Raw genomic sequence first — 18,744 nt, 5'->3', positions numbered from 1 at the left:
TTTGACTATAAATATTGCGGAGACCCAAGAATAAGCTTTTTAAACAACATTCTTATATGACTTCAATCTATAATTATGACATGTATAAAGGCGCATTATGAGGCAGTACTCTTGTAATGTGAGCTACTTTCCATAGATGGGAATCTCGGTAAGTTAATGATTTTGCGACAGGATCGATTAATGCATAAAGCATGATATCTGAAAGGCAATATCATGAGGCATTTTCTTTCATCACCCATTCTTATCTTACTCTAATGCAGTTGAAACACATATTGTTCTGGAATATATATAGTTGTATACCAAGATCAATCAATGTACATCTGTGGAGTAGAAATGCTTGATAATTGAAATCAGCCAAGATTTTATATCCTTGAATCTCTTTCTCCGAACAATGGGCTATTTTTGTCAATGTATTCATGGAAAGAAGTTATAAAATGTTTTATTTTGAGGGAAGAATACACACCAATGTCCTGTTGTCTTCAATTCCTCTGTTATTGATTACAATATATTCATAAGAAATAAGAATTGGAAGATGTCTTGTATTTTCACAGGAATGAACATTTTGTTGATGAACACTCAGAACAGCAACCTAGTTATCCCATCACAGCTATATGAATACACTATTCCATTAGTGAAGCACTATTGAATTCAGTGCTCCTGTATATATCAGTAGGCTCACCTAATGAAAAGTCATTAATGAAATTGCTTTCAATTTTCATCATTTCCTAAGCGTAAATTGCAAACGAATGCTTCAGATAAAAAATTAAAAATAACTTAAATTGTACCAATCACCAAGACAAGCTTTGCTCTTGATGTAAAGGATTCCATGGGGCTATACTGTATCATAATCATGAGCTTCAAATATTACTTCAACAAAGAAACATTGCAATTTAAATACGTTCTCAGTGAATAGTTCAATGTCTCGTTGAGTATAATAATTAATGCATGCGTACAAACTTGCGTAAAATAGGGCGTACATGGTTTTATTTTCTTTATACTCCTTAACCCTTTACTTATAGAAGTTTTTTTTGTTTACCGGTAATTTTATTTATTCTAGCTAACCACAATTTTTTTTCTTGAGGTGATTGGTGTAGTCAAAATGTATATTCAGAAAGAGAATATTACTTGTAAAGTTAAATCTACATGTAACATATATGTATAATCTATAATAACACTTTATCTGCCTCAGTCGACTATAAATAGAACAAATAGTGGATTGCTACAGTCAACCATTGTCACACAAACAATATGCATACTTCAGAATCTTGTGGAAGGCTAGGAATTTCAGTTAACAACTAAATTATACTCCTTGTAAATTTGATTTTTTTTTTTGGTGGGTATATCGGAACTCAATAATGAAAGGTGGAGTGCTTGAATTTGGGCCTTTGTTGAATACCCTCAGATGCAATCATCAATATGTCACATGAAACATAGATCAGGACAAATCATTTTTTTCACGTACTTAAAAAATTCTAAAAATTGGTATGAAAGGGTATGAATAATTTCAATTTTCGGTTTTATTACAAATATACCAAATAAAAAAAAAAGTCTAAAGACTAACAATAATTGACTTACAATGTATCATATAAAAATGCATTAAAAACAGTAGATTTAAAAATTCAGTAATAAGTTAAAGTACATTGCTCACATTGTATCATATAAAAATACATTAAAAACAGTTGAATTAAAAATTCAGTAATAACTTAAAGTATGAAGAAAAAAAAAAGATTGTAAGTTATAAAATGGTGATAATCAGTTTGTCAGTGAATTGAGAAGAGAGAAGAAATAAAGAGTGAAAAGTGGAAGAGAGGGAGAGGGAAAGGATAACGAGAGAAAAAAAAAGAGTTCAGTTCATGACAAAAAAAGTAAGCAAATGAACGAGAATTGAGGTGTTATCATAAATCTTTAGCAGCTTGAGAGTTCATAATATATGTACATGTACCTGTATGAATTTAGGGTGTGTGTTTAAATGCTAAACCAATGTTAACTCAAAAATACATGTGCAATATATAATATAAGACAATACATAGCCATTGCGGCTCGGTGTAAAAAAAAAATGTCTGTTCGCTGGAGCGCTTTAAAGATTTGATGTGGTGAAAGTTCAATTTTCTCACAGTAATATTTAAATATTAATTTTTTGTATTAATTACCAGAGCTCTTTTTCAATCCCTTTTTTTTTTGCTGCTGCTGCAGCTTGTTACCAAAAGTGATGGTGTTTGTTAAATTAAGAACAACATCTTGTGATACATATTTCATCATGACTTTGTGTTTGTGACATTTTTTGTTATCACAGGAGGTTTTCTTTTTTAAGGACCCCTCCTCTGTAAATTTCATAGATTTATTCGAAAATGTTATTATTGTCTGCTCTGTGCATTTGTAGTGAATTGTGAAAAAAAATATTGTGCTGATGTTTTTATAATTTGATGTTCATTGGTTCCACTGCTTTTGCTTTTACCCCACCCTTTCATCACCCCCTCCCCCTTCATCACCCCCTCCCCCTTCATCACCCCTCTCCCTACATCACCCCCTTCATCACTCCCAATAATCACCCTCCCCCCCCACTCATCACCCACCTTCATCACTCCAACCCTTCATCACCCCCTTCATCACCACCTCCATCACCCCCTCCCCCTTCATTACCCCTCCTTCATCACCCCCCCCTTCATCACCCCCTCCCCTTCATCACCCCCTTCATCACCCCCTCCCCTTCATCACCCCATCTTCTTAACCTTCCTCATCACCCATCCCCCTTCATCACCACCCCCCTCACTATCTCCCCACCCCCCTCCCCCTTCATCACCCCCCTTCATCACCCCACCCTTCATCACCCCTCCCTCTTCATCACCCCACCCTTCATCACCCCTCCCTCTTCATCACCCCACCCTTCATCACCCCTCCCTCTTCATCACCCCACCCTTCATCACCCCTCCCTCTTCATCACCCCCTCCCCCTTCATCATCCCCCTTCATCACCTCCTTCATCGCCCCCTTCATCACCCCCCAAACCCCACCCGAAACCACTATCACTTGAATCCCTTATGCACTATGTCCTCACCTTGCATCATGTCATGGCTGGATCCATCGTCGTCATCCTCATCATCCATCGCCATGGTAACACAGGGTCGCAATGCCAGCATGACCTCACTCAAAGAGGTAGATTAACACTTATGCTTGAAGCAATAATCATCTGCATGCTAGCTTTTTATACAGTAGATAGCTACAGAAAGTCATATGCTTGAGTTTTGTAATGATTATATTTAACCAACCTGGTCATATCATGGACCTTCTTAGTAGGTCCATGGTCATATCCTGAAAACTATGTTACCTTCCATGCTAGTGAAACTACGTTATTTGTCATCACAAATTGCAACTGCACCGAATAAACACTTTTTACTGGTGCTTGTGCAAATGTCTCTCTCAACTACTTGCATACACTGCCAGCTTTATGCAAATATTAATCAATGACTTGTCCTTATGTAGATTATTATAACAATTAAATTACTTTTTCTTACATTAAAATATAAAATAGTTTTCAAACTGCCAACCCTGTTTTCTTACGTAGATTATGTAGATTACTTTTTGTTACATAAAAGATAACATATCTTTGAAAATATCAACCCTGTTCTCTTCCTTAGTTGGCATGCAGTAGATATGATATGCTTTCCTTGATAACAAACATGCTTCACAAATATAATGTTGTGAGACAGGTTTCAAATATGGTCTATTTTTTATTGTTCATCTTGATATAAATACTATTCAGTATTAAACAACCTCACAATTTGTGAACTATTTTAGACATTCAAAAAGAAAGAAAGACAAGCATTCTGTCTAAAAACAAGCCTTTTTCTCGTCTAAATACATGCATCAAAATTGATGTGGTTTAAACTACTTAATGCACCAAATAGATTGCAGTTGCTTTCACAAATCTTCACTTTGCATGTTTCTCTCTTGCTTATTTTTGCTTTAATGTTGCTGTGCATAATTAGATATTTAGATAATCTTTGAAGGTTTCCATGGTGAGGAAAGATTTGAGAGAGGTTTGCAGTTACACAATGTATTCTTTAGACAGGGTTAGTTGGCCCTCTAGAGAAAAGAAAATTAGGTATTTAGATGTTGTTATACTAATCTTAAGTTACTATTACTAATGATAAGTCTACCAATCTCAAGTTTAGTTATATGCAACCAGTCTTTCTCCAAGGCTCTTCGGTCGGATTTCAATCAGACATTTATCAAAAAGTGATTTGGACATGTATTCTAAAAGTTGTCCGGAAACCTTCATTTCTGTTAGAAATCCGAGAGTGGGTGGGGGGGGGGGGGCTGGGAAACATCTCATTATGGCATCTTTTATCAATAATGTCAAACTTATCTATTAAGGCCACCCAGGGAAAACCTGAACAAGTGGCCACTGTAGACAGGTGGCCTTTGTAGACAGGTTCTTCAACCTTTCTTGAGCGAGGCAAGTATGGGTGACCACAAAAGGCAGGTGGCCTTTATAGGGAGGTGGTCATTAAGGCATTTTAACTTATAGTGTCATCTTAAGATGTTGTAAACAAGAGACTTGATCATGAAAATGTGCATATTTGGTCAGACTACTTATAACAATAACTGTTTTAACTGAAGCTGTGTTGTTATTTTTCAAGGAATATGGGAGAAAATCTCTTTCAATAATCTTTCATTGAGGTTTTATAGTTAATCTTGTGAATATCTATGTGTGCTTGATCTGCTTTGGCAGCATGCTCTTTTTAATGAAGGTTTCATTTATAATCATCTAACATTTATCATCTCTTGTATTTTCTTTTTGCCAGCACCTGCATATATATTGTATCTTTTTTAAAGAAGAATTTTCAACATAGCATTCCTTGAATAATGATGTTGTAAACAGGAAACCCAATTTACCCAAGGCATATTTTCTGATATTTTATTTCACACTTATGGCATTTGGAGTTCAAACAAAGATTAAAGCCTGTTTACAGGAAGACACAAATATTGTCATAACTCAAAATGAAGGAAGGCTCAAATAATTAATATTTCTTCAGTAAAGGTATTACACAGAATTCATTAGTCAAAGGTCATAAATTTGGTCATAGATTTTGTACATGTATATTTCATTATGCATCAAGCTGGTCTAAGACCAAATCAATAGTAGTTTTTCTATTAATTTTGTAATAGATGTGTTTCTAACTATTTAAAAAATGAATATTTCCATAAAGTATCTTTGATTTATATACCAACACTCTGTTTTACCTTTAAGAAAATCATTGCCAATTTAGAGATGTCAATGAATTAACGATTAAGTCCGTGTTACTTATGAATGGCACAATGTACTGAATAAGAAATGGACTCAAATTTTACAGTGATTATTGGTTATTATTGCTCATGTCAAATTTGTAATTCAGAGCTTTCTGGATAAATAAAAAGTCACTAAACGGCAACACCAAACTTTTATGGGTTAAAGATGGATTCCCTTGTGTTGTGTGAATGGGGCCTTTTTTGGTAGCTATTTGTACCAGCAAAACTGGTTGGCAGTATCAAACCCCTCAAGGTCATATTTAATTGATCACACAATGGTCGGAGAAGAGAGAATTAACCCTTTACATGCCACATATACCAACTGGCACATTCACTGCTTTGCCATAAGTTCTGATCAGCACAAACAGTATAGGCTTGCAACACTTATTGGCAGTATCAGGACTCAGAATTTGACATTTAATTGATCACACAATGGTCGGAGAAGAGAGAATTAACCCTTTACATGCCACATACACCAACTGGCACATTCACTGCTTTGCTATAAGTTCTGATCAGCACAAACAAAGGCTTGCAACACTTATTGGCAGTATCAGGACTCAGAATTTGACATTTAATTGATCACACAGTGGTCGGAGAAGAGAGAATTAACCCTTTACATGCCACATACACCAACTGGCACATTCACTGCTTTGCTATAAGTTCTGATCAGCACAAACAAAGGCTTGCAACACTTATTGGCAGTATCAGGACTCAGAATTTGACATTTAATTGATCACACAGTGGTTGGAGAAGAGAGAATTAACCCTTTACATGCCACATATACCAACTTGCACATTCACTGCTTTGCCATGAGTTCTGATCAGCACAAACAGTAGGCTTGAAACACTTATTGGCAGTATCAGGACTCAGAATTTGACATTTAATTGATCACACAGTGGCTGGAGAAGAGAGAATTAACCCTTTACATGCCACATATACCAACTGGCACATTCACTGCTTTGCCATAAGTTCTGATCAGCACAAACAGTAGGCTTGAACACTGGTTGGCAGTATCAGGGCTCTGAAAGTGATATTTAAATGATCACACAGTGGTTGGAGAAGAGAGAGAATTAACCCTTTACATGCCACATTTATCAACTGGCACATTCACTAGCTGCTTTGCCATAAGTGCCATAAGTGGTGATTGGCACAAACAATAGGCATGAGTTAACAATATGATTATACCAATATATTGTGAATGCTTCATGTACTGTAAAAGTAGAAATATTTGCGGTTCATTAATTTTCGCAGATTATGCACTAAGATCGGCAAGCACAAATTTAAAACTCGCGAAAATATAAGCAATACTTCTATTGAACGGGCTGAATTATGTGCAACATGAATTTAAGAACCAACAAATATGTTTTGGGGTCGCTCAGCACGAAAAATTAATCATGCGAAAATAACAGCGTTTACAGTAGTTGCCCATTTCCAGGCTTAATGTGACAATCAATTTAAGTTATGTCAAATCTCAAGAAAAAAATTAGATCAGAAATCTCAAAATACAAGGAAAGGATTTGTTGAAAAATTTCTTTGTGAAAGAAACATGGTATAGCGTACAGGGCATCTTATATGTGGCATATAAAGGGTTGTGGTAATAATATTTCATTATTCCAAATGACACAAGTTTCCAAGAATATTGCTATCGTAACATCATTAAGGTCATAATTTAATGGGATTAATTGGAATATTCTTGGAATATATAGTTCATCTTAAACAAGGCCAGCTTTTTTATGAAGCAGAACATTTCTTGGTGTGCTCATAAGCAATATAATTAACCAGACTAACCTATCCTGAATATTATGACCTTTTAGATCAGTCTTTCTATCTCTCTCTCTCTCTCTCTCTCTCTCTCTCTCTCTCTCTCTATATATATATATATATACATACATATATATATATAATACATGTATCTGTATCGATCTGTATATCTATTTATCTATTTATCTTCCAATCTATCTAGGTATACTTAGTTAACAACTGAATTATTCATAGCCCTTGTAAATTTGATTATTTTGATATTTTAAAAAAAAAATCTGTTTACTTCCTGCTATTAAAGTATTAGCTCTCTGAAGACACCACAGTATGGAATGTAATCATGTTTATGTACAGGCATATTCAAATCGTGATTGTTTCTTTACCTTAGTGCCTTTTTAAAGTTAACCCTTTCAAGACAGAGTTAATTTTTAGGGCTAAATTGATCACATATTGTTCTTTAAATTGGCAACAATAATATTTTTCTTTTATCGCTAAAATGATATAATAAAAAACGAATGTCTCTGAAACAAAATACATGGGCAAGAATGTTGTCAAACAGTTTTTTAAATGGCCAGTTTTGATCAAAAACATAATTTCAATCTCTTAATGTGTTGCCAAATGAAGGATTTCAAAGCCTATTTTCCTTTTAAAAATTCCTAGCATCAAATGCAATCTAGTCATTAAGCTAAAATGGATGCATTGTTTGCTGAAATGTTTGCCCTTTCTACCCACGTATCTGCTATATTTTTTTGGACTCTGAATAAAAAGTTATTGTGCCAAACCACAAAATGTGAAATGATTGTCCCAAAAGGGTTACAAATGTTTTTTTCTTCCATTTTCAGCATGGAACCTATGCAGGCAAACGGAAGATGTCAGGCTCTGAAGTAGCTATATGCAAAAGTAAGTAAACTCTCATATTGTAATATTATCTGCCCGCTGAGAGGTAGAAGGACATTAACTCATTTCATTTTTTGTTAATACATAGAGTTAATTCCCTTCTTGCTGCCAGCAATTGATGGGTGCTGTATGTCAAATTTAGGGCTTATTCTAATGCTTCCTATTTATCATATGTAATTTTGATGTCTAAAATTATTACCCGATTGTCTGTATTTTTATTGTAGATGAAGGATCATTTGGAAAGTTTGTAAGGGCAGTTTCTAATCCAAAATCTTTTAAAAATCTTTTTATATTGTCTTTTTGGACTTGTCTGTGTTAAAATGTATAAGTTAATATCATTCTGGTTCCAAATGGTCAATTTCGGGCTGGAATAAACAGCTTTAGAAGAGGGTTAGATAATAATTTATTCTCAGTTTTGAAGTAGACTTTTTTTGTTACTCTTATTAGATAATCTTTCTTTGAGGTTTTAGGAAATTATAGGATCAAATTATTCAGTTTCGTTTTAAGTAAGGTGTATGAAAGTACAAAGTAGGTGAATACCATGCATAATGATTGCTATGCTTAATAATCTCTCCTTGATTTTGAGTTTCTTTACATATGAATGCGATTACAGAGTATCTTTTCTCTTCTGGAGAGATTTAGCAATATTCAAGCAATGTTGGAAATGTTTTGGAATACTAATCTACTTGATTCACCCCAGTAATGTTGTTATCTTTCTTGGTCAGGTGCAGCATCCAATAACAGTTCGTCGTCACCCCTGACCCACCTTAGCCAAGCTCCAGCTGAGGTCCTCAAGCTTCTAGAAGGAACTGTGTCGTGGAACTACCAGGTTCTGGAAGTAGAAAGAATAACACAACATCGGTAAGGTCAAATGAATATTTGTTGTTGTTTTTTGCAGATTGGAGTTGGTTGGATTATGATATAATAATATGTAACAACATAATTAATAATGATATAAAAATATAATAATGTAATATTTTGATAATATAATAATATGATAATATGATAATGTGATAATGTGATAATATGACAATAGAATAGTATGATAATATAATAATATAATAATATAATAATATAATAATATAATAATATAATAATATAATAATATAATAATATAATAATATAATAATATAATAATATAATATAATAATAAAATAATATAATAATATAATAATATAATAATATAATAATATAATAATATAATAATATAATAATATAATAATATAATAATATAATAATATAATAATATAATAATATAATAATATAATAATATAATAATAATATAACTGTATGTAATGTAATGTAAATAGCACTTGAAAGGACCTAAATTGGGGTTAACACACACACACACGCTCATAGTTTGCAAGAATCTTCAGTCAGTTGAAGGAGACGGACTTAATCAGAAGAAGAAGAAGAAGAATATTCATGAGGATGTCGATTGGTGGTGTTGTATTAGTTGGAAGGGTTCCCATTCTATTTGAAAATGGGAAAGTTATCTTCTTGACAGGCTAACAACATTGACTTATTTTGTCAAGATATATATTAAAGAAAGTTCATTTTGATTATGAATGTTCAATTCATAATTATCACTCTTTTAATTAAGTGATAAGGTATTCGCATTGTGTGGTGCCCATCATCATCACCACCAGCGGTAGCATCATTATCCTCCTCATCAGTCATCTTCCTTCCCCTCATAATCATCATCACCTTTATCATCTCTCCTCCTTCTCCTCTTCCTCCTCCTCCTCCTCCTCCTCTTCCTCCTCCTCCTCCTCCTCCTCCTCCTCCTCCTCCTCCTCCTCCTCCTCCTCCTCCTCCTCCTCCTCCTCCTCCTCCTCCTCTTCCTCCTCCTTCTCCTCTTCCTCCTCCTCTTTTTCATCATCAGTTATCAGATATGGGATTTGTTGCTACCTTGTTTGGCGTTCAACAATAAGGGATAGAGCAACGTCGATCTGGCGCTGCTCAGTGGCTGCCGGGCTCACAATCAATTGGGCAAAAAGAATTTCCGTTTCGGTTTAATAAAATTTGGAGTGGACTATTAGGCTATTATTATTATTATTATTATTATCATCATCCTCATCACCATCATCATCCTCCTCATCATCATCCTCCTCATCATCTTTATATTATCATTATCTTCATTATTACCACCACCACCATCATTATCGTTGTCATCATTATACTCATCTTTTTCTCCTGCCTAATACTCACCCTCACTCTATCTGAACAGTTGTCATCATCCCAAACTTTATCCATTTTCTTCCCTTGTACAGGCCCTTATTGTTCACTGGTCTAAAGATATTTTCAAGGTTTGGTGTGTGTAATTTCCTTGGAATCTCAGAGACAGTACTCAGGAATTGGTTGCAGGTGATAGAGAGCAACTACCACAGTTGCAACCCCTACCACAACTCATCACATGCTGCTGATGTGTTGCAAGCAACGTCCTATTTCCTCGGCAAGGACAAAATGCAAGTAAGTGAAAGAAGCTGTAACCTTTTCTGTGACTCCAGTAATGGCACACTACAAAATTCAGTGTTGTGCTGTGTTATTTGACTTCAATTTTCCTTCTTGAAATAGATAAATATATTCATTGTAAAGATTATTTAGAATCTCTTCCATGTTTTTTGACACTGCCTTTTTTCTCCAATAGTCCTATTTCAAGACAAAGGAGCCTTGTAACAAAAGAGATACATTCATTACAAAATTAGTAGTGTACTTTTGAACACTTGAGAAAACAGAACAGGGTAAATAATTGAATGATTCCCTTGAAATGTCTTAAACTTCTACTCCTTGCCCATAAGTCTTAATCAGGAACAAAATCAATTAATCGTAAATCACAAGGTTAAATTCATATTTCATACAGTCAAGTTTTATGTTACAGAAAAATATAGTTCATGTTAAGATACAATCAGTCAAACAAAGCTTTTTACAGTTGATTGTAAGTCCAATCATATGTTTCAGGAGCCTATTAGGAATTTGTGACTTTGTTAGAGGTGAAAAGAATAAAATTGAATTCTAACAACATGGTAGCTTTCAGTTTTTGTATCTAGTAACGATAATCAAGTTTTAAGGCATTAAAGCCCCACTGCACTACTTATAGCTACTTGCGCCCTCTATATAGCAACCAATGCCTAATCGGTGACCATTGGTCCCCCATGGTACCCTTTTTTATGTTCAGTGAGAGCTGATTTAAATAGATAACCACCTGTCAGTGACCATGTAGGGAGGTCTAATCCCTCCTGGCCAAACTAGTGCAGAGGGGATTTAAGTCATGGAGCAGCATTGATAGTTTCTAGAGATTGGTAAAGCGATAAATTTCATTTCTGACAAGATTTTTTTATATTGTGTTTCATCAATCTTTTGTAGTCATGTTTTGAGACAGCGGATCATGTAGCAGCATTGATAGCAGCAGCTGTTCACGACGTGGATCATCCGGGCAAGACAAACTCATTCCTCTGTAACGCTGGAAGTGATCTAGCTATTCTATACAATGACACGTAAGTGCTTCTTAACCAATATTCTCATGTCTCAAGAATATGTCGTAAAGAACCTTGCTATAAAGACCACCCAAGGGAGACAAGAAAAGTGGTCTTTATAGGCAGATGATCTTTACGTAAAGGTTCCTTTTGTACATGTTTCAATGAAAAAACCATTTTGAGGGGAAAATGTGGTCTTTGTAGACAGGTGGTCTCTCTATACAGGTGGTTGCTAAAGCAGGTTTAACTGTTGTATAAAATGGCAATTTTATGACAGGTCAAAACACTTCATATCGTATACCAAACCAATTTTGGCTGCCTGCAATAAGGCTCTTACTGCTATTGACAGTACATAATTCTTACAGCCTTCTTGCGGACAGCCGATAATTATTGCCCGTAAAATGTAAAAAGTTGCAATAGACTGTGATGTCAAATAAAGATTAATATTGTTTTATCTTTCACTACAGAGCTGTACTGGAGAGTCATCATTCAGCTCTAGCATTCCAACTCACAACAAAAGAAGACAGATGCAATATATTCAAGGAGTTGGACAGGTGAGTAGATGATGATGATGATGTTCTTTTGTTAAAAAATGTTGTAACTAAATTTATTTTGTCTCGATTTGTATTGTTTACATCAATATGTTTGTAAATTTTGTATTTATGTTGTAGGGCCTCCACGGAAAATAGTATTTAACTACTAATGGAGCCACCCTACTAAAACAAGACTAATAAATAAGTAAATAACAAATAAGAAGAAATTTGTTCTGCCTAGTGGTGTTGATGTGATGGAGATGAAAGCAGACAATATAATGATAATTCTAGTGATGGTGATGATGATAGTGGTAATGGTAGTGATGGTAGTTATTGGATATTTTGTTGATAAATTAATGTAGTTCTGTCTAATTTATAGGAATGGTAAATTGGAATAGATAGTAGATTGATTGTGATATTTCTGTATACTCACATAATACCACAATTTCCCATTATTTCCAAATCAATTAAATATATTAAAAAGATATCAATCAAGTTAATTGACACAATGTTAAGTTGCTGTAGCAGAAAGTACGGTACCTGTATCACTCTAAATAATTGAAATGGATATGCACACTAAGTGCAGTTTATTGCACAGCATTCTTTGCATGAAAATCATTCTTAACCCATTGCTCAGGGGAACAGGATGGCCGTTGTATCGAATCTATGGAAATGTAAAAATTCAGTACCGTATTTTCCGGCGTAAAGGCCGCAGTATTTTTGGGTGAGAAAAAATCAAAAAGTCGGGGTGCGGCGTATACGCAACAACAACAAAATTCAGCGGTCAAAACATCACGTCCATTTGCACGTATGGGACTATAGGAACGGTAGCATGACTAGACAACGGTACAGGACAATTCTAGAATAACTCCACACAACTTACCGACAATTTTATGTTGCATAGTTGACATGAAGACGAAAAAACTTATTTTTCTAATAAAATCTGCCGATAGATCTAGATCTAAGTCCGTACCATTGCATCGCCAAAAAGTAAACAAAGGGACAGGCTGTTACTTACGGAGCTAGCTGTCGCGCAACGCAACTGAGCAGGTCGAAAAATGCTTTTTCGGATTACACCGCACATCGAGGAAGGGGTATTGTAGGATACCAAATCTGCGTACGATACAGTACTAGCTTAAAAGTCGATGAAGATCTGCTAAATTATGATCATTTTTGAGGTTAACTTCTTGTTGATTTATAAGAATATTGATGAATTTGGTATAGTTTGTAAAAAAAAAAGAGTGTTCTACAAGAAAATTACGATCATTTTGTTTGGTCCGTTTTTTTTTTCTCTCTCAGTTTTTTTTTTTTCCTCTACGAAATGTCAAAGTTGGGGGTGCGGCCTATACGGCGGTGCGGCCTTTACGCCGGCAAATACGGTAGTCAGTGGGTTAAATCTTCTGTGTGCTTATTGCAAACATATTTTGCATAAAATAAAACTGATGTTATTCACACTTATTTTGTCTATTAAAACAGGGATGATTTCCGTGCACTACGTCACTCTATCATTGACATGATCCTGGCTACGGAGATGACCAAACACTTTGAGCATCTCTCCAAGTTTGTCAACTGCATCAACAAACCAGGAGCAAGGGATGGGGACGACTCGTCATCTCTGGTAATAATAATATTCCGCTTTTATATAGCGCTTGATACATCAACGATGTCTATAAGCACTTTACAGATATATTATTACCCCGGTCATCAGATTCAGGCTTGCCCGCACACAATGTATGCACATTCTCAGCTCCCTGGGGAGCATTCCAGCCAGGCCTCATTTTAGAGATGCTCACAATGCTGAGCAAATTACATTAACTTTCGCATCCTACCATGTACCCATTTAACACCTGGGTGGAGAGTGGCAAATGTAGATTAACGTCTTGCCAAAAGACGTTAGTGTTGGGCTTGGATTTGAACCCCCTACCTTGTGATCTGTAGTCAGGTGACTTATCCTCTAGACCACAAAATGCATATGATTACAGTCAACTCTCTGTACAAATGATAATAATAATGATAATGATAATAGTCTGGTTGAGAGCCAGAATGACGTTATCTCTGTGTTAAAGGAAGATGGTCATCAGTTTCCATGTACAGAAGGTCATAATTCGCTGACACAAGACTTGGTGGAAGTACCATTAATGGGTGTACAAGTCTGCACAAAGCAAACCAGTGGTCCCATAAAAATATTTAAAAAATACCCCCTAGTCTCTCAGAGAGTCTTTGGGTGAGAGAAATGTAATATAATGACTTTACCATATGGTTTATACATGTTCTGAAATGTAATGGTTCAGAAGGAATTATTTCATCATTCATTTAGGCGTAAATATTTAACTCAAGGCCATTTAATGTGATCTCGGTCATTAATGGGTACCCTGCTTTTGATTTCTATGGCAGCAGAGTGGCGGGCGAAGCACCCCTGACACCATGATCCTGTCGACCCCCGAGAACAGGGCTCTGGTGCGGCGCATGCTCATCAAGTGTGCTGACGTAGCCAACCCTACAAGACCTCTAGAGCTGTGTAGAGAATGGGCAAGGAGGATATCTCAGGAATACTTCAATCAGGTGAGGCATCCATCAATTGAATTTAATTGAATTTCTTTATTGTCATGCACAAATAAAAATCATCTTGCGACTCACATTTGTATAAATATAATAATACATTAACATATAATAAACAAAAAACTCACATAACATAATAACATAACAATGAAATATAATATAATTTAATCTCTATGTTGAGAGCCAGAGGAATTATTTGTATTATTTGTACTTCCCTAGCTCCCAATAGACAACATTAACTTAAATATATTCTAGAAAATGTTCATGACAACAATCAGTGACACATAAATAGAACAAATCACAGCCAAGATCAAGTTATATTTCAGTATTTGATCTACTCATGTTATAGGCGAACTCATGAAAAAAGGTATAGAGAAATCTCCTCTCTGTTTCACATCTAGGCTTTATCATAATGTTTGTTAATGTTGCAATACTGTTGAAAATGAATGAATATGTGAGGGAAGCTTGCAGTTAAACCACGTAATCTTTCAAGAGCGATTAGTGGAATATTCTTGAAATTAGATGAATCACTCTTGAATGAACACTAGTGTAACCATAAGCTATTGTGTATCTTCACCCTGGAAGCTTTAAAAGATTATAAATTGTCATGGAAAAACAGCCCCCATACCAAGATAAAAATAAGGCCTAAAATGGATGTTCCTATACTGAGGATATTTTCAACATGGTAATCAAAATTAATTAATTGACCGAAGGTGAAACATCCTGATAATTCCTCTTAATCTTTTCTCATCCCATTCTGGAATGTTTCCCATTTATCTCCATTTTAATGTTTTGCGTTCTTTTTATGCTTGTATATTATTTAGTAATTCTCTCTCTGTATCTCCCCTTCTATCTCTCTGTATTCCTTCCAATGATTATCCGTCCTTTTATATCCATGAAGTTCATTGTTCATTGATAAAGTATTTCATTATTTTTCGTTTTCTTCCATTTAGACCGATGAGGAGAAGAGGCGTGGTCTGCCGGTTGTCATGCCGGTGTTTGACAGAACAATGTGCAGCATTCCTAAATCACAGATCTCTTTCATTGACTACTTCATCATGGACATGTTTGAGGCTTGGGATTGTAAGTAGTAGTGATGCTGGTGAACATAGTGATGATGACAGTGATGATGACAATGATTATGATGATGATGAAGATGGTGGTGGTGGTGGTGATGATGGTGGTGTTGGTGTTGATGGTGGTGGCAGTTGCGGTGGTGGTGGTGATGGTTATGGTGGTGGTGGTGATGGCAGGGATGATGATGATGGTGGTGGTGGCAGTGGTGGTGGTGGTGGTGTTGATTGTGGTGGTGGTGGTGGTGGTGGTGGTGTTGTTGTTGTTGATGATGGCGGCAGTGGTGGTGGTGGTGGTAGTGATGGGGGTGGTAATATTGATGATGACAATAATTGTGATAATAGAAATGGTCATAATGATGATATTAGTGGTGGTGGGGGTGGTGGTGGTGATGGTAAAATTGTTGATTACAATAATGATGATAATTATGATAATATAAATGGTCATAATGATGATAATAGTGGTGGTATAGGTGTTGATTGTAATATTGATGAGGATGGTGATCATGATGGAGATTATGCTAAAGATGATGATAGTGGTGGTGTTGATGATGATGATAGTGGTGGTGCCTAGAGGAATCGATGATGATGATGATCAAGGAGGAAAAGGTGGAGGGAGAAGAAGAGGGAGAAGAAAAAGGAGGAAAGGAAAGAAAAAAAAGAGAGAAGAAAGGAGGAGGATAATTGTGGCTGTAGTTATTATGTCGGGGATATAAATGATGATATTGTCTTTCATATTGTATTATTAGCGACCCAACATAATGATTAAAGATTAAAGCCCCACTGCACTACCTATAGCTACTTGCGCCCTCTATATAGCAAACAATGCCTAATCGGTGCCTGTTGGTCCCCCATGATCACTTTTTTTCTTATATTAATTGAGAGCTGATTTCATTAGATAACCACCTATCAGTGACCACACTGGATGGTCTAATCCCTCCTGGCCAAACTAGTAAAAACGGGCTTTAAAATAAAAATCTGATAATTTTCCCTTTTCCCCTCACATCCACAGCCTTTGCAGACTGCCCTGAGCTGATGGAGCATTTACAGATCAACTACGTTTTCTGGAAAGGAGAGGAGGAGAAGGAACGAGAAAAGAAGATGAAGGAGAAAGAAAACGAAAAGGGAGATCATGAAAAGCGATAATCCTCCCTCAAGCCGGGGTACACTTATGCAGGGACTGAATCTCAACATTTATTCAAAAGAAGTGTTTGAATTGAAGTGCACAAAGCAAATACTTGAGGTCTCTTGGATGAATGATTTTATATATGATGATCAAATTTTCTTCATGTCTGTCTACTTTGAAAGCTCCTTGTGCTTTGGTTCTATTCATCATCTTCAGTTCAACAAATTCCATCGCTATAATATATCAGGTGTCATGTATTCATAGCAGGGATGATGCGGTGCAGCAGATTATTGCTCCAAGGTGCTCATTAAATTAATTAATTAATTAAACTGCTTAAAAGCATTCTTTGAGCTTGAATGGGGTGAAATATGACCTTTTTAGCACAAAAAAAAGAGATGGCAGAAACATTCATTCATTGTCTGTGTATTGTTCTCATTATACATGTAACTTGTTTGTTGTAAAATGGGTTGCTATGTGGATGTATGTTCAACCCATTTTTCCAATGAAATATGTTATATCATGCAAAATGAGAATTTTAAGACATTATTTGTTTTATAAACAAAGAAACAAGGCTTTGTAAATGTGTATGAATATGGTTATATATATATATATATACATATATATATATATATGATTTATTATAAGGGTATACAAAAGAATTGTAATAGAGTGTCAAATATTATCAAAAGTGCCATAGGGTTTAATCAGCTAAAGGTTTGAAGCAACTCAAAATTATCTTCTAATATATCTCAACATGTACTCATCAGGGGAATTAACACTTTACATTTTTGTTAAATGTTTAAGAGCTGGAAAGAAATAGTTACGTGGAAAATCTGTCCATGAGCTCTAAGGAAATGTTTTTCTTCATGATGACAATACTTCCTATTCCCCCCTTGTATTTTACATGCAAACAGGTTATGTTTAGATAAAATGGGGTCTCATCAGTTTGATTGATCAAATTGAAGGGAATAAAAATATAGACGGATTAAAAAAAAAAAATCACCTTGATGTCTAGATATTTATATACGATAAGTACTGATTTTTTGAAGATACAAGTTTATATATGAAACAGATTTATAAAGCTGGTTTAAAAGTAATGTACAATGCGAAGTGTGCATTTTAGAATATATGGTATGTGGATCTCATCCGCTATTGAAAAAGAAGTGGATTGGTGATATTTTTCAAGGGAAAGATTTTACTGAAGAAAAATTGTTTTCATATTTATGACTTAAAATTCCCAAAATGGTCAGTCTGGTTTGAAACACAAATAATTTCATTTCTAGAGTCATCAAGAGCACTTGACGAGTGCATTTTTATGATTGATGATTTTAGAATAAGTGATAAACATTTGTCTTTTTCTTAATGTTTTGGGCACCCATCTTAGCGTGGCAAAATAGATACATGTACATTACGTGTATGAGTTTTTGTTCTTTGGTGAAGATCAATTAAATATGATTTGTATACTTAGTTTTTTAGACGAACATATTGTACCAAAGAAGAAAACTCTTAAAAAGGAGTTGTGATTTTTAGCAGTATTAATTTTATTAAAGCAATACTGAACTGATGAACTTTCTGCCCTAGCGTACTGTTAATTGCACAGCGCCATCTCATGGTCAACTTGCCAACAGTGCTTAACCCAATACTGTAAAAGTAGAAATATTCCGGTACATTAGTTTTCACGGATTTTGCGCTAAGCTCGGCATGCAGGCGCGAAAATATAAGCATGACCTCTTATGCATGTTTTGAACTGGCTGAATTGCGTGCAGCAGGAATATAAGAACCAGCGAATATGTTTTTGGGTCGCTCAGCGCCGAAAAATTAATCACGCCAAAAATAACAGCATTTACAATACCTTATTTCCAAAGGACAGCTAGGGAAGCAGCGAGTTGATTGGTACCTGACAGGAATTGATCATGAAGCACCAGGATTGAGTGTCAAGTCTGACAAACATGAGCGCTATACAAGAACTCACTATTATTATTACAGCTGACCTGAAATGGCACTAGAAGGGATTTCGCAGTACTGCTTCTAGTT

The 18,744-nt window shown here is 35.3% G+C and overlaps 1 protein-coding gene across 2 annotated transcripts in view; it reads left to right on the top strand.

The window, feature by feature from the left end:
* LOC591166 (high affinity cAMP-specific and IBMX-insensitive 3',5'-cyclic phosphodiesterase 8B) overlaps positions 1 to 18,521 on the top strand; it is a 72,261-nt gene extending 53,740 nt beyond the window's left edge. The window contains exons 11-20 of one of the 2 annotated variants that reach the window (XM_011670944.2): positions 3,120 to 3,152; positions 7,889 to 7,946; positions 8,669 to 8,804; positions 10,217 to 10,415; positions 11,310 to 11,440; positions 11,887 to 11,973; positions 13,429 to 13,570; positions 14,347 to 14,514; positions 15,465 to 15,594; positions 16,597 to 18,521. In XM_011670944.2, the coding sequence (XP_011669246.2) occupies positions 3,120 to 3,152; positions 7,889 to 7,946; positions 8,669 to 8,804; positions 10,217 to 10,415; positions 11,310 to 11,440; positions 11,887 to 11,973; positions 13,429 to 13,570; positions 14,347 to 14,514; positions 15,465 to 15,594; positions 16,597 to 16,730 (1,218 nt within the window). In that variant the 3' untranslated portion in view covers positions 16,731 to 18,521. The remainder of the gene's footprint in view (positions 1 to 3,119; positions 3,153 to 7,888; positions 7,947 to 8,668; positions 8,805 to 10,216; positions 10,416 to 11,309; positions 11,441 to 11,886; positions 11,974 to 13,428; positions 13,571 to 14,346; positions 14,515 to 15,464; positions 15,595 to 16,596) is intronic. The other variant, XM_011670945.2, reaches the window with a different exon arrangement.
* Positions 18,522 to 18,744: the final 223 nt, after the last annotated feature.

The sequence above is a fragment of the Strongylocentrotus purpuratus genome, unplaced genomic scaffold, assembly GCF_000002235.5.
Source record: "Strongylocentrotus purpuratus isolate Spur 01 unplaced genomic scaffold, Spur_5.0 spur5_scaffold_9, whole genome shotgun sequence".
Taxonomy (NCBI): Eukaryota; Metazoa; Echinodermata; class Echinoidea; order Camarodonta; family Strongylocentrotidae; genus Strongylocentrotus; species Strongylocentrotus purpuratus.
This window is presented reverse-complemented; position numbering and strand designations above follow the sequence as displayed.